The sequence below is a fragment of the Amblyomma mixtum genome, chromosome 2, assembly GCF_055824585.1.
Source record: "Amblyomma mixtum isolate Tamu chromosome 2, ASM5582458v1, whole genome shotgun sequence".
NCBI classification, from domain to species: Eukaryota; Metazoa; Arthropoda; class Arachnida; order Ixodida; family Ixodidae; genus Amblyomma; species Amblyomma mixtum.
The window spans coordinates 90,192,742-90,209,647 of NC_143013.1; the positions used below are offsets into that span (position 1 = coordinate 90,192,742).

A 16,906-nucleotide genomic window follows, 5' to 3' on the forward strand; every position below is an offset into this window, starting at 1 on the left:
CGTTGAAAGTACATTCGTCCAGAACTGAATTTACAGGTTACGCTGTAACCTTTATTTTTACCGCCAGCTGTGAGAAACTGATAGGTTATGCCGCAGCCTTCGCATTTTACAGTCTGCGGCAGGCTCTCGTCACCACCGGGCTTAGACATTTTGCAAGTGCCGGGCAGGACGCAGAATTTGTGAGGTTCGTCTCATCACCCGGGCTCGGCGGCTGCAGTGGCTGCTCCTGAGCTCTGTTGCACGTCTCGGCGTGTCTTCGACGCTCGCCCGGCAGAGAAATGAGTCGCATTGCGCTTGTCAACACTTTCTCTAGCTTCAGAAGGCTGCCAGGTAGAGGAACTTTCGTTGCTTTAGATGCGCAATAAGTTCGGACACAACATAGTACTTTATGGTCCGCGGATACAAAATAAGCAAACAGGGCTCATGGCTTTATCACTGAACTGCCAAAATCAGTGGGTTTTTTTTATAACTGATATTGCCGTTCAATTTATTAAATTCATTACACTTTATGATTACCGAGGCGTTAAGGTGCGTAATTAGAAAATAACATTTGGGGCGATAGATGGAGAAATGGTGTGCGCCATCTCCTTTTATCCTGTACCTTGAACAAGCGTTGCATGCTCAATGAGTTCTAAAAAATAACGCAATACGCATACTGCGGTTCAGAAGCAAAAACAAATGTCCGCAGAGACACTTAAGACTGCTTACGTCGCCGCGTGCTGCGGCGTGACGTAACCCGATGCCATGCAGCTGGAATTTCTCCCTCCGCACGGCTCTGCTGCCACCGCCGAGACGCCGCCGCAGCCCTTCCCTCTGCGCGCTAGTTTCATGGAGGCAGTCGCCGTCGTACAATGGCCCGCGCTCCGCCTTAACGATATGACGCGATAGCCAATGGCTTGATAATCATATATGCAAAATTGGTCATTTTTGACGTAACATTCATAGATCCCAGGGCGTCCTCATACCACTCCTAGTGCAGAGGTGCAGCGGTTAAGTGGTGCACCACTGCCCTGCGATGGCAGATTCTGCCACCGGTGGAATTACTGCTGTCTAGGTTGCTCTTCCTGAACCTCGCGCGACGAATCATTAATTTAACCACAACCTGAGAAGACGCATGGGAGCGCCATCTTTTATGGATACCATGAAATGTTAACACACACACACACGCACGCACACACACGCCCCCCCCCCCCCCCCCCCCCCCCCCGCACACTCACACGCGCGCGCGCGCGCGGCGGTTTTTGCTCAATAGGGCAAGTAAGGCCTACCCCTTAGATAGGAAATCACTAACATAACGCTACAGGAACGGCGCCTTAAGACAATCATGTAATGTAATGCCAGAAGAACACCGTTTCTTTTTCCTTCCTTGATAGCAGTGAGCACCTTTTGTCGCGTTCCGAAAACATTTGCGTGTCTCTTGGCCGTTCCTGCGGCCAAAAATTTGATCGGCAATGTAAGCGTCCGACATGACAGCAAACTCGTAGAAAATTCTTCAGCGTTGCTGGAGGCGCACTTAGAGGTCCTAAATGTTTGGCTTCTTGTTACTGCAAGCCATGCAACGTGACCACCTCTGTACCACCTGCGCAGCGGTGATCGCTCCTTCAACCGCGGAGGGCCAGAGAAGGTGACATGGCCCGAGCTACATGTAGTGACGTGCATGTGTAGGTGTCGCTGTAGGCTCATCGCCGGCGCTGAATTTTAAAATGGCGCATGAAAATTTCAAAACTTGCTTTTAAGAGGGTGAAGGTGTAACCCTGTTTTCGTAATTATAAAAAACTGATAAGATGGTTATTCCTTAATTGTAAGGATGTTAACTATTGGAATTTAGTTAACCAGTTCAGTAATTAAAGGGCAATTGAAGTGGTTTTAGAATTCGATGGGTTTAAGGTTGCCGAATGTGCGAAATGTGCAGGTAAAGCCTGCGAAACCGTTTTGCTCTAGCATTTCAAATGGTGGCGTAATCGCCGAATAAAGTCGTCGACGGTGTTCAGGCTTCTCTGAAGTGCACAGCGGCGGGCAGAGGCCCCGATAATGACGTCACGTATGACGGCACTGCGTTTCCAGCAAAGAAACGGTTATTCCATGAAAGAAAACCGACGCAATCGAAGGTGAAGCTTACGATGCATTGTTCGGCGCCACCTGACGACACACAGCAGCATGCAGGCGTAAGCAGCGGACATCTGAAATTTCGGCAACAAATGACGTCACTGCCGAGTTTCCTCGCACTCCTCCAGCGTAGTGAGGAGCAGCCTAAACATTGTCGTGGTTTTATGTATGTCACCGTTTTAAATGTTAGTGCAAAAATACCTTGCATGCTTGATAAATTCGAATTTTTGAATAACCTCGAATTCTCAAAAAACCGTTTCAGTTTCCCTTTAACACGATTCACTTCTAACATCGACTAACAGGGATATTAAAATGGCTAAAAGCCAACGGTATGCTTCAAGAAGCCTACTTCTAAGAAAATATATGACGCGGGTGAGCAGGGAACCTTCGCATCGTGCTTCCTCCGCAGTTATGAGGTGCACACAGCGTCACAAGGCAACAACTTAAGCAGGAAACCGCGAATTTCCCTGAAGTATATACAGACGAGGAACATACTTCTTTTATAATTGCACGAATTCTACACGACCGCATTCGAGAAAAAAAGTATAAAAGTTCAAACATTCTCAAAGTACTGCCGTGCCTTAAATTCATCGGCCTCCACTAACGTTCACCGGTGTATTACGCTCGGCAAACATGGGATGCGTTTGACCTACAGACACCAGGACCACCAAAATGGGCCAAATTAACACATTTTAAATAGAGACATTATCTCTGCTTCCTCAGACTGGGACATACACCGCTAGCAGTGTTTCTGAGCTAGTCCTGAGAAAATCTAACGTCTACCACAGTGTAAAAAAGTAATACTCTAAAAAGTGGTGCCACCTCAGACAAGTGGGCGAGTGGTTACAACATTTCTGCGGGTGCAAACGAAATCACGAAAGAAAAGCGCCATGGAAAAAAGAAAAGAAAAAGAAGCGTTAAGTTTCGGCTAATCGAAAACCGAAAACGGGACGCGTCATTTCACTTACTGCTGCGTGACCCATGCACCCGCATTTGCGCGTTGCCAAACAAACCGCGCTTAAGCAAATAACGAACGCGCTTGAGCTCTCACGCGGGTGGCGCTTTCACTCCCGTCGCCAGCCTGTGGTAGTCTAAACAAGCACAAGAGTAAAAGTGGACAAACATAGGTGGCTCCGGGAGGATGCCTATGCCAATTTCGGGCGCTGAAAATTAGCTGAACTAATCTGCACGCACAATTTCCAGCTGCATATACAACGCGACCCCTTTCCCTTCTTGCTGCTCCCTTGTCGTCACAGCGTTTTCTTTTTTTTTTTGTTCAATAGAATGCAGCGTAAACATAGGCAAGTTGACGTGCTCGTTTGTCTCTCTGAAAAATTTAGGAAGCATGTCCCGCGAAGTCGCATTTCGCTTGAATATTAAGGCGAAAGCCTTTAATGCCTCATCGTTGTCGACAGAAGGTTGTCAGCAGAGGTGTCACGCTTTTCGGTTGGTCGAAATGGTTATGACATCAGAGTGCGCGGATTGGAAGTAATGAGGTCACCCACGGATGCCTGACGCCCCCTTTTGGAGCACATGGAAACTAATGAAATAGTTGTCGTCCGCTCCTACAGGGGGCGTAAGGCATCCGTGGGTGACCTCATTACATACCCCATTACTGCGAACAGAGCCATCTATACAACCGAACTCATCAAAGCAGAGAGAGATAGTCGTGCTAAAGAAGCACTCAAAGTCGGCAGTCGTTGTGTGTAGTTGTAATGTGTAGTCTAAGTGTGTAGTCAAATAAAGCACTTGTACAGCACAAAGAGTCTCGCAGTCAATTCCAAACAGTGCGCAAGGAAAGGCTTTCGCCTTGCAGCACTTTAGAGAACCAAAGTGCCCCTGATTTTTTTTTGGTGTTTCTAACCTTGTATTCTGCTTGTCCTCGCTGTTCGAATTTATTCGGATCTCTTTCAAAACTGGTTGACTTAGCACATGATACAATAATTATTGTGCCTGTTGTCATTGTGTAAGATTAACTGTTTTTCTTTAGATAGCGATCCGCACTGAAGCATTTACTGATCGCTGCGGCAGAGCAAAACAATATCAAAACGTAGCCAACAAGGAAGCTCATAAAAGTTTAGCCCGCTCCGGGCGAAAATCAAAACGCCAGTGATGACCTCTTCCCTCGATCCTTTACTTAATACCACTTCTGGGCTATAGTTTCATTTGCTTTCATTTTATTCCTTTACGCCCCTTCGTTTCATGAGGAATAACATTATTTCCGGCTGACCTCTAACCCTTATTCAAAAATACAATTTTCCTGTCTCATAATCAATCTCATGTCTGTCTCATAAGCATTCCGAAAAAGAACCGTCCTTTTTTTTGTCTTCTTATGCTAGTCTCATAGAGTAGATAACAAAACACTGGGCAGTTTTATCCACCCTCCCCAAGAAATGTTTATGTTGTCAAAAGTTAACTTATTATGCTCGCGATGGTTAGGAATACAATTCGATACAATTAAGACTTCGGACCGATTATGCAATGGTAGAGAAATTAATGATAAATGCGGTGTCCCAGCTAATTGTTTTGTTTGGTCTTTTGGAGTTAAACGCCTGAAAGCGACTCCGGCTATGAGCGACGCCGTACTCAAGGGCCCCGGATGATTTCGAACGCCTGGGGTTCTTAACGCACACTGACATCGCCCGTACATAGGCCTCTAGCATTTCGCCTCCATCTAAATGTGGCCGCCGCAGCCGGCCACCTGTGTGTTTCGGATTAACAGCCGGGCGCCATAACCGCTGAGCCATACCACGGCGGCTCTCCAGCTAAATTTAACCAAGTGTAAAATATGCGGAATGTCCAATGGGAGTGAAATCAACTGAGTGCTGAAACGAACGGAGGAGTCGTACAGCCAAGTCTGCACCGCTTGTTTTTATTTTTCAAAGTTATTTAAATAATATAAACTAATATAAGTAATTAACTTTTTAAATACTGCCTTCAAGAAAAAATATCAGTTCACAAGTTGTTTTTCGTCTTGCACAGATCGTCTCGAACGACAGCAGGCGAAATCGTTTACACGAAGGTAAAGTTTACGATGTTATTTCTTACCGGCCCAAGAAGAAAGCTCCACAACAAGTTAGCACTTGCTGGCGCATATCATACAGCCTCTGTAAACACGAAGCTGCCTCTAGGGAGACCTCTGGAGGTGGGCCAATTTCGTTATGAAGAGGAGCTAAAGTATAACACCGCTATCGCGTGGCAGTTGTAATTTGCGGACTTTCTTTTAGGCCAGTAGAAAGGTTTGGTTTGATTTGGTTTGGTTTGGTTTATGGGGTTTAATGTCCCAAAGCGACTCAGGTTATGGAGACGCCGTAGTGGAGGGCTCCGGAAATTTAGACCACTTGGGATTCTTTAACGTGCACCGACATCGCACAGTACACGGGCCTCTAGAATTTCTCCTCCTAAGAAATTCAACCGACGCGGCCGGGATCGAGCCCGCGTCTTTCGGGTCAGCAGCCAAGCACCATAACCACTGAGCGACCGCGGCGGCAGGCCAGTAGAAAGATCTACGTAAACAGCACCTTGTTGTAAATACTTTAGTGTGCTCTTCTTCAACACGATCTAAAACTTGCGCATCGACACTTTCTTCCGGGGCCAACTCTGCTTCTCACTTCCGTACATAAACTTCTCACAGACACCCTTCGCCTTCTTTCTTTCTTTCTTTCTTTCTTTCTTTCTTTCTTTCTTTCTTTCTTTCTTTCTTTCTTTCTTTCTTTCTTTCTTTCTTTCTTTCTTTCTTCCTTTCTTTCTTTCTTTCTTTCTTTCCTTCTTTCCTTCTTTCTTTCTTTCTTTCTTTCTTTCCTTCTTTCTTTCTTTCTTTCTTTCTTTCCTTCTTTCTCTCTTTCTTTCTTTCTTTCTTTCTTCCTTTCTTTCCTACTTTCTTTCTTTCTTTCCTTCTTCCTTTCTTCCTTTCTTTCTTTCTTTCTTTCATTTTATTTTCTCACAACAGAGAAAAAAGGAGCAGGAGCTAAAGGCTCATAGCCTGACAGAGGCTCCTGCCCCAGGTAGCACAATTCGGCATTTCAGTGCACACTTAATAAAAAGAAAAGACAGACAGGGAAAGAGCTCTCAATTACAAAAAACACATTTGAACATATAAATATTTCAACACATAAAAGTGCACATATATATACGGGATTAGACAACACTTAGTAGAATTTAAGGAAAAAAAGAAACGCTAAATGCACATCTCGGCACTCTGCAACAACTCATGTAATTGCAAACACACACACTCAGATTACATACACATAGCACACCGTACACTGACAATATATACACACCTTGATTACACCGGAAATTAATGAATGCAACAATGTCTTATTGAAGAAAAGAAATGGTTTTTTTTAACAAATACGATTTGACACATTTCTTAAACTCCGGTTTTTCGAATTTAATTTCTTCTCCTATGTAATTCAGCAAATAAGGAACTTGGAAATGTAAGATCTGTCTGCCATAATTGGTCCTAGTGAGCGGTATTCTTCTTGTGTGTTTACGTAAGGTGTATTTTGGTTCTTGGAGGTTTGCTTCAGAGAGGTACAATTTATTGTTTTTTATGCATTGTAATAACTTCAAATAATATATTTGCGCAGCTGGAAGCATTTCATGTTTAATAAATAGCTTGTCTGTTGGAAGATCAGATGGTTTTCCTTGATAATTTTCAAATATTCGCAACACCTTTTTTTGGAGGATCGTTAGTTTGTTATAGTTATGAGCTGTAGTAGTACCCCACACTAGACTACAATATGATAACTTGGAGAGGAAAAGAGAGGAATACAATGTTTTCTTCAACCACAAAGGAATGAGCTTACCAATTTTATACATACAGCCCACGGTTTTTCCTAACTCTGCAGCTAATTTATTCACATGCGTGTTCCAGGACATATCGTTTTGAAACCATACGCCTAAGAACTTTTGAACTGTCACCTCATGCAGTCGCGTATTACGAAATAATATTACAATATTTTCAAAAGACTGTTTATTTATAGGTTTAAATATCACATATTTGGTTTTACTTACATTTAACTGTAACTTATTTGTGTCCAACCAGTAAGAGAGGTTTTCTAAGTAATCATTTACTGTTTTATCTAAGTGAGGCAGTGACGCATTTGAAAAGAATAGGTTAGTGTCATCTGCATACATGACTATTCGAGGTGAAGAAGGTATTAATGGAAGATCATTTATGTACAGATTAAATAACAAAGGCCCTAGTATCGATCCTTGAGGAATACCATTTAAAATTGCTGATCGTGGCGAGGACAGTTTGTTGAAAGAAACATATTGATACCGTTTGGTCAAGTAGCTCTCTAAGAGTTTGTGCGCATTCCCCCGTATTCCATACCTCTGCAGTTTACATAAAAGAATGTCATGATTAACGGAGTCGAATGCTTTACGAAGATCTAGAAATAAGCCTATTGTGTATAAACGATTTTCGATGTTCTTTATTATTTCTTGCTTGACGTTGAGTAGTCCGAGTTCACATGATTTGTTCTTCTGGAAACCGTACTGAGCATCGCTCATTATACTGTATTTATCTATGAAGCTTATTAATCTTAAATTTATGATAGTTTCGAACACTTTTGAAAAAATTGGGAGGACAGATATGGGCCTGAAGTTATTTACTGAGCTATCATTCCCACCTTTATGAATAGGACATACTCTAGCTATCTTAAGGCTTTCGGGAAATATTTCTGTCTCAAGCATACAATTGATAATGTGAGTTAAAACTGGTGAAATAATGTCGGATACATGTTTGATGGGGACAGCTTTTATATCATCAAAACCAGAGGCAGAATCATTTTTTAGTTTATCAATAATTTTGCTGACTTCATGAGGAGAGGTAGGGGACAATATAAGCGAGTTTACCACGCTTTCTCTCGGCGGGACAGTAGAAAGAGTATGCTGATGGAGGCTGCAAACATAATTTCCAGAACTGATAAAATGTTCATTCAGCGCTACCAATGAATCTTTAACATTCAGACTATGGTCATTTTGAGTAACACTCAATGTGTGTTCCTGCCCATTTTTACCAGTTAAGTTTCTCATTTCATGCCAAATTTTCCTGGGATCATTAAAAATACGCGTAAATAGTTCCTCATAGTATTTAAGTTTGGCCGTTTTTATTTCCATATTAACCTTATTGCGAAATTTCTTGTACCGAACAAGTTCACTCGCATCGCGACTCTTTATAAATGAATGAAACATTTTATTCCTCTCTTGTATTTTCTTGTACAGTGTGACATTTATCCATGGTTTCCTTACTCTTTTATGCTGGCTAGCCGTTGTTTGCACAGGGAAAGCTCTTTCGTAGCACGTAATAAAATAACTAAAAAATTTATTGTAAGCATCATTTGGGTTTGTCTCATTTATTACCGATACCCAATTAACATTTTCAATAAGGATGCGAAAATGTTCCAGTGAACTTGAATTTATGCGGCGGTAATAATAAACACCCCTTCTACTTATGCTATTATGGTGCGGAATGAAGAAAAAAAATGGTAAATGGTCACTAATGTCTACAGACATAACGCCGGCTGACGAGTTTGGGGGATGTACATTTGTGATACACAAGTCTATCAGAGTGGAACTATGCTGGGTGTTACGTGTGGGTATAGTGATACCGTTTGAACATGCGTAAGAGTTTATTAAGAGGTTAAGCTGCCTTGAACACGTGTCGTCGATCAACATATCTATATTCATGTCACCTAGAATTGCAAACGCTTTGCCGGAGTTATTCAGATACGTCAACAGGTCCTCAAGAAAAGAAAAGAACTGGATTTTGCTCCCGCATGGCGGTCTGTACAACACTGCGGCTAAGGTACGGTTTAAGCGAAGTAGGAGGCATTCTACATTCTGATTTATCAGGTAAAATTCAGGGATGACTTCGTGTTTTATAGTCCTTCTTACATATGCTGCCACGCCACAGGTATTCACAACGCTCAGTTCACTCCTACGAGTCCAGTGTGAAGTCCTCTCTTTGAAATGCTGCGTAGGGATTGTGCACATTTGTGAACTACCTAAAAACAGTCAATTACTAAGGATCTGTATAGTGACTACGTATGTATTTGTTCGCAATGCTGCAATGAATGACATCAAAGTTAAAAAAAAATCACATGCGAATGTAGCCGGTTTTGAAGGTTAAGCAAAATGCAATTGCTATTTTAGTAACGCACACACTTGGGGCTCCTGTTCACAAAGATTACGAAGCTCGGGTTTTCGGTATGTGCTTAATAATTAAAGCAGGAACATTAGTGCTTCATGCGAAAAACTGTCTAGGATGGCATGTGAGAGAAGCCAACAGCCACAGAAACCAAGGGGTACAGGGGATATTTAATTAATTTATTTATTTTGTGGTGTTGATCAATTTATAATATTATTGAATCTGTTACCGCTTAATGCTAATTGTTTAGAAAAGCAGAAGAAAAAACAACGACATGCCGCCGGTGGGATCCGAACCCACGACCTCCGAATTACGCGTCCGGCGCTCTACCGCTGAGCTACGGCGACGTCTGTCAAATCTTCTGCTTTCGGGGGTATATATGTTTACAAATAGCCTATCCTTGGGAGTGTTCACCAGCGCCACCCACGTTCTTAAGCGGCGGACGTGGCACTCCCTGGGTTACCGCTGGTGTGACGTAGAACGTCATCGAACGGCGAGGGTGGAAGCTGCGTGAGAGCTCTCCTATGCTTCCTATGGCGTCAAGGCTGCCAGAACCGAGGCCCTCGCTAAGCAATTAAGCAAACAAGAGAAGGGGAATGAGGGGCTCGTTATAGATATGAGAGAAGCCTTGAAAAACAGATAGCGATAAATGCAAACATTGATGCTGCTTACGCCACACTGTTCACTCTTTCACTCACGATACGAACTCAGAAAGCAGAAAATGCTTCATAAGAACAAAATTCCAGCAGAAAACAGAGGGCCTCTGATCACGGGGTCCAAGTGATGGTAGCGATGGAGGCCGCTGAACCGTCTCGGAAGCTGGATCATAGCACTGTTCCGTTACGCTTGTGCATGGTTGCTAGTTTACGGTGGCAAGCTACCGTTACGAACATTGTCACTGTCTTTACATGCCATGCGAAAACTTCTTGAACAAGTAAAACCACTCATAAGCTGGTGAGTCTGTGAGCAGTAAGCGCTAGACGAAGCTTGACGAAATAGTGGAGTGTCGCGGTCCGCTACCGGAATTTGTTTAACGTAGTGAAGCCAAGCTTCAAAACTTGCACGACACCGTTGTCTCATCCCGCTCTTGGCTGCCTAATACTGTTAATTTTCTCTTTTCTATCGATTGCAACTCGTACTCAGGAGCCAGCAAGCTATGGGTATCTGAGAGGTGCTAACCTTTTTCGGTTAAAACCAAATTTTAAAGAATTATTTCGGTGTATGCTTACTGTTCGTTTTTCTTTAAATCGAAAACTCCAACCTCTAGCAAGTGCACCTTTGTTGGGGAAAATTTTAGAAAAGTGGAAAACTGTAAGGTACTGTTATGGAAATATTGAAAGTAATGGTCGAATCTTCTGGTAGGTAGCCATATCTTTCTTTTAAAGTATTTGCATCTATCGCATTAAAAAGTTAAGACTGCCATAGAAAACCTATGGGAAACACATTTGGTGACACCAAAACGTTAATAGGAAAAAAAATGTATGACTACCTTCAGGTGATCTGCGGATGTATTGATTTTTATATTTAAATCTTGCATTATCTAAAAAAATTGAGTTCGCAAACGGTTTCCCGCTCAAAATTGCTTTTGTCCAGAATGGCTGGGTATGGATATAACAGATTTACAGAGGCACTTGGTGAAAAAGCACCTTCCTTCATATGACTTAAGATATAAAAAATTAAGCTTATTTTAAAAACAGACCCTCACGCGGAGAGTTTGTAGTGCAGAAACAAAACATAAACCTGAAATTTTTCCTTTAGGACTGTTAGGACGTGCTGATTTCTTTAAATTCGACGTTTTTGTCTAGTTCCCTTTCAAAAAATTATACTACCAGGCATGAGACTTTATAATGTGATTGACGAAATGAAGCAGTTTTTGAAGACTTTAAATTAGGACACCCTGCCCTGACCATCTCATGATGCCGCAGCCTAGCATGCAGACAGGAATAATTACAGATCCTGTAACGGGCTGCCTAAACAATAACATTACTCCGAGTGCAGAATATGATAGCTTGCAATGCTGCCAGATGATTGGCATTTTCAAATTCAGTGCCAGCAGCTTTTAGATGCCTCCATAGACTAAAGTATTCCGACCGAAAGTACCCTGTATCAGACTGTGAGTTTCCAAATATAAACACTGAGGTCATTGTAATTTCTAATAAGTCTGTTTAAAAAGTTCAGCGTCTGCGTCGTGGTCACTGGCCAGGACATTGAAATTCGGCCACAAGGGTGGGATCCGGTCATTCTAATATATAGTGCCCTCAAGCCGAACGCTATGAATCAGAAAGACATCCCGCTCCTATACCGCCGGAAAGGCACTCGTACAATACATTGGCCTTGTAGGACGCTGAGAGGACGTTGGCCTTTGAAGGTTTGAGAAGGATGGTTGTATAGGCAATGAAATCTGCAGCAACCTGCAATGGGCTTCCGCAGCGTGGCCTGCAAATTCCTTTAAATCACAGAAGCTTTTCCAGGCCGGCCCATCTCTGGGTCATGTTCACTATCTTTCCGAATGCAGGTCTCGTCGAAGAATACGTGTCGTCATACGCTGGATTTCTTCTCTCCAAAAAATATCCTCATATACAGCTTTTCAGTTTAGAAACTTTCCAGGAAGGATGAATATTTTACTACAAGGATGTATGCCAAGTATCGTACACTCTTAACAAGAATCCGCCTATATGGGAGTAAAGAGAAAGTAAGCTGTTTTCTAGCGCACACCCCATTATTAAAAGGTGTGCACTGCAGGACAACTTACTGCCTTTTTACTCTTTTCTGCTCAGAGTGCATGAAAGTGCTACCATTCTTGGGATATAAAGGGCGTGCTCATGAGAGTATCACTACAACAATAATCATGAGGTGACATGGCCACGCGCGGGTCTTCGTACTTGAAGGAGATAGGACGGAATAGTAAGAAGAAGGGGCAACTAGGCACTTGGCAAAAGAAGGCTTTATGCCACACGGAAAGCAAGATTGTGGCCAGCATTTCAACAAGCTCCACACACGGCGAAAGAGATGATGGATGAGATACGGGAACCGATAAGAGCGAATGATGAGGTATTCAACTAGTGCAAACGGAGGGAAACGTCCTCACCGTCCTTGTTCATGCTGGCCTCGAAGCAGCGCCGCAGGCGGCAGGCCCGGCACTGGTTCCGGTGCGTCTTGTCGATGGGGCACTTGCCCTTGAGCTCGCCCTGGGCCTTGCACGTGTACACCCGGTTGCGGTGGATGCTGCGCTTGAAGAAGCCCGAACAGCCTGCGCCAACAAAGCATGCAACGGGGGCTCTAAAGGTGAAAACTCTCATTTATTTATAGCACCCATGCGCACTCCAGCGTTGCATGCACCGCATTTGTACTCTCGAACCAGTATGCGTCGAACGCGGATACAAGAAATTATTTCAACACTTTCTTATAAATACGCAGAAATTTTACTTTGTGTTAATCGAAATGGTATTATCGAATACCGCAGCCCTGAACTCAGCCCACACAGGTGACGTTGGCAGGCTTTGCCGCACTTTACTAAAGCCTGGCGGTGATGCGGTGAGTGTCAGTGGCATGGTTCGCAACTTTATTTTGCACGCCCCGACACCGGTACAGAAGTTAGTGCGGTGTAGGCTTGTTAGCCAAGTGGACTGCAAGCATTCGCGCCAGTCGCGGCTCTCCCATTTACTACTGCTCCGCCGACAACACCATGACAGTGGCGTGCACGGCTGTGACCTATCAACATACGGCGGTGCTTTCAGGTGTGCGCATTCTCCGCACGATACTCTTGTCGGGAAGAGAAGCCACTCTAATTCATGCTATAGTCGAGGGTTTGACGGCATACACTCTAAAAAAAAAGGTAGTTGAGGTTACTACATTTTGGGGTAGTAACGACCCCTTACAAAAATGACTTTTGAGCTTCAGTTGACGCCTTGTTGAGCTCCTGTTGAATCAACTGGAAGCCCACATGAACTCAATGTATGTTGAGCCTACTCAACACCTGCTACACGGAATTTTTGTTGAGCGCAGTCAAAAGATTTACTGTTGAGCAATTTCTGTTGAACTTAAGTTGAATCATCTCAAGGCAGCCGTTTCTAAGCCTAACTAAATGAAATCATTTCGACATGCATCGTGTAAACAGAACCTGATCACATTACACATATTAAGAACGCACGCAGCACCCGTTAAAACTCTCATAAACCGCTCAAAGTCATTTTCTTGCATAGAAAAAAGTACAATATGCTCATTCAGGCATACCTACTTTGGATGATTCGTATGTGCTCTCATAAAAAAGGGCGCTTATTTATGCTTTATTTAAGTTGTTTATGAATGAATCAAGGTTGTCAAATAATAGACCGTTGCATATAAACTTCATTACTTCTACTACACATAAAATAAATAAATATGAATAGTAGTAACTGACATAACTTTGCTGATCGGCAGTCTACAACTTGCGCAGGTCCGGACACCCCTGAGTAGGACTATATAAGGGCGAAGCCGAGGTTGCACTTAAGATCGTAAGATGAACTCTCTCAGTTCTTTCTATAGCCTCGTGTGCAGTACTGTCCCATGCTCTTTATCTGATGGATGTGTAGGGCTAAGGTGTATGTATGTATATATATATATATATATATATATATATATATATATATATTGATATACATACCTGTTTGTGCGTATGTGTGGAGCACTACGTCACAGGGGATGAGCGGCTTCACGTTAACGAGAAATTGCAGCAATAAATATCAATATACCGCCGAAAATTGCATTGGTAGTCGGTCCATCTGGCGCAATACGAATGTATTCCCAGGATTTTTTTGCTTTTTTACCCCAGCCAAGATTCAGAATGGCGTGTTGATTCACTCCCGTAATTCCAACATGAATTCAACATGAACGCAAAGCAGAAATTTCATTGAGAATGCTCAACTCTAGCACAGTGGCCACTTTTCCAATGAGTTTCAACTCGGCCCCAACAATTCACCAACACTAGCCCATCCTGGTCACAACAAAAATTCAACATACCGTGTTGAGTCTGCTCATGAGAACTTCAACACTGTCTCAAGAAGCATTTTTGTAAGGGACTGTCACATATATGACTACCTAGGTAGTAACTGTACGTAGTAACTGCAAGGTAGTAACATTTACTACCTCTCAGTAACTGTACGTAGTAACTGCGAGGTAGTAACATTTACTACCTCTCGAGAGAAAACACCTTAAGAAATAATCTAATGACTTTTGACATTAGAATCTTATGCATATAAGATAGTAATAGTGCACAATAAGAGCCAAAATAAAAAAAAAACGAGCAAAAACAAAAATGAAAAAAAAACACCTGCTTTCAGGAGGATTCGAACCGCTGACCTTTGACTTTCTATCGTCAAGCTGTTTCTAACCTGTTTCTATACTTTTTATCCCACCACGCTAACCACTACGCCACGCCACCAGATGTTAACTTGTCAACCTATGTGCCGTGATATGTGCAGCCACAGTTGTTTCTTGTTCTTTTCATTGCGTGTAAATGTAGCAGCAGCATCTACATTCTCGCACGGGACAACAATGCTGTTGAGAAGGACCTTTCAGTGGCTGATGGCCAATGACATAAGGAAATCTTCTGTGTTAACGAAAAAGAGTCTCTGCTGAGTTTTTATTGTCGAAAGACATGAATACCTGACTTCGTGGTGACTTTCTAATGTGTCACAAGGAGTGCATGAACATGACATCAGAAACTCAACGCCCATTTTTGTGCATCTTGTAGTAAACCAGAAGGAAAAATGAGCACAAGTCAGGCACAATAGCTTGGGGTTGGTGAAAAAGTGCAATTAAGAAATCAAACTAAAGAATGGAACTCATACGCGCTGCGTATATTGTATTGAAAACAAAAAACAGCACTGGAAATTTTGTTAGATTTGCTGCCAATTAGGAAACCCTTTTCATTATATAAAAACATGGGGCATTGAGTAGCAATGTCACCGGGAATGTTAGTATACGTACATGTGCATATTCCGATCATCCATTTCCAGATCAAGGTAGTAATGGATACTACCAGGGTTATAATGAGGTAGTACAAGTGTAGTAACTGCTAAAAAACGTAGTAACAGCAGAAGTTACTACCTTGTTACTACTTAATTTTCTTTCGAGGTAGTAACAAGGTCGTAGCAACATAGTACATAGGTAGTAAGGGTTAAAAAAAGGTTGTAACAGCAGCCGTTACTACGTTTTCACTACCTTTTTTTCTAAGAGTGTACCGTCTGGTCAGGAATCATAGTGATCAGGATTGCTGGTCACTGGCCAAAGTCAATAAAGATGGAAAGACGTTTCGGGAGCGCTACGGCTCCCTTGTTCACAACAATAGTGAACAAGGGAGCCGTAGCGCTCCCGAAACGTCTTTCCATCTTTATTGACTTTGGCCAGTGACCAGCAATCCTGATCACTCTAATTCATGCTCTGCCGTCTTTGTGTTCTTGTGGTGTACTGCAGGGAATTGGAAATTTTGGTTATAATCCTCACACTCGCGGTCCTCGACGTGTTCGCGTTAAAGAACTCCGGCTGTCTTTGGCAGCACGTCTGCTACTACAGCCCAATTTGCTTGTGATTTGCTACAGGTATGGATCGTTTAGAAATTGTTAATGGTATCCGATGGAATTTTTAAACGTTGAAATTTGCCTTCGGGCTGCAAGACAAGCTGTAGTGCAGGCCTCTAAGCCAATTCTAACACATGGGGTCCTTTTCCTAGCCCCCAAAATTTGCGCACATGAATGATCATATTTATAACTATCTTTCCTTCAACCAGATGGGGCAGCAACGACCAAAATTGAGCCGACGCTCTAGGAGTCGAACCCTATTGCCAGTGAGGCACCGTTGGTGACAAACTAAAAATTGTTCTATTGCATAGTGTATGCTCTCACTGCAGTTACAGCAAAGTGTCATTTTGAATAGCCGTGCTTTGTTCCACGTTTTTTTGTGATATCACTCGTCACAGTGAATAAAAAGCGTTACCAATGCTGCGGAGTACATTTATTGCTGGATGCACACTTTGAGTGCGAGTTAGTGGCGATCCTTTCGCATGTAAAATGCATACATTGCCATTGGCAACATACGCACCGTTGCCCGCCGCATCAAATAACAGGCGAAAAATTATACCTACCGTCGCAGCTGTATATTCCGTAGTGCTTTCCTGAACTCCTGTCGCCACAGACTCTACAAGGAATGTCCAGGAGGCGATCCCCTGCGATGCGAACGAGGGATAAAGAAAGGGAACAGCACGGTGAAAAAGACCAACTTACCGCATTACCCTGAATAAAGGAAAGCATCGGCTTTAAGCTGCCTATATCTTAATGTTATTTGTATTCATAAGGCCGACTGTCAGAACTCCACTGATAGATGCTTCGAGTTTCCCATTTTCGAAGTTCATTTTTTTATTGCAAAATACCATCCCATAAACATACAATACCAAGCAGCGAGCAGAATTGCCACAGGCTGCCAGATCATGGAGAAGGCAAACGTAGCAGGGGGCGGCAGAAAGTTAGGTGGGCGGATTAGATTAAGAAGTTTGGGGGGATACGGTGACCGCAACTGGCGAAGGACAGGGTTGATTGGAGTGATGTGGGAGAGTCCTTTGTCCTGCAGTGGGTGTAGTGAGGCTGGTGATTTCAGATCATGTATACTAGA

General features: G+C 42.9%; 1 protein-coding gene across 10 annotated transcripts in view; it reads right to left on the minus strand.

Annotated features, from left to right (window-relative positions):
- dsf (nuclear receptor dissatisfaction) overlaps window positions 1–16,906 on the minus strand; it is a 183,791-nt gene that overhangs the window by 19,621 nt on the left and 147,264 nt on the right. For all 10 annotated transcript variants that reach the window (XM_089572170.1, XM_089572169.1, XM_089572173.1 and 7 more), the window contains 2 exons: window positions 16,383–16,463; window positions 12,351–12,512 (listed from right to left, as the gene is read on the minus strand). In XM_089572170.1, coding sequence (XP_089428296.1) covers window positions 12,351–12,512; window positions 16,383–16,463 — 243 coding nt within the window. The remainder of the gene's footprint in view (window positions 1–12,350; window positions 12,513–16,382; window positions 16,464–16,906) is intronic.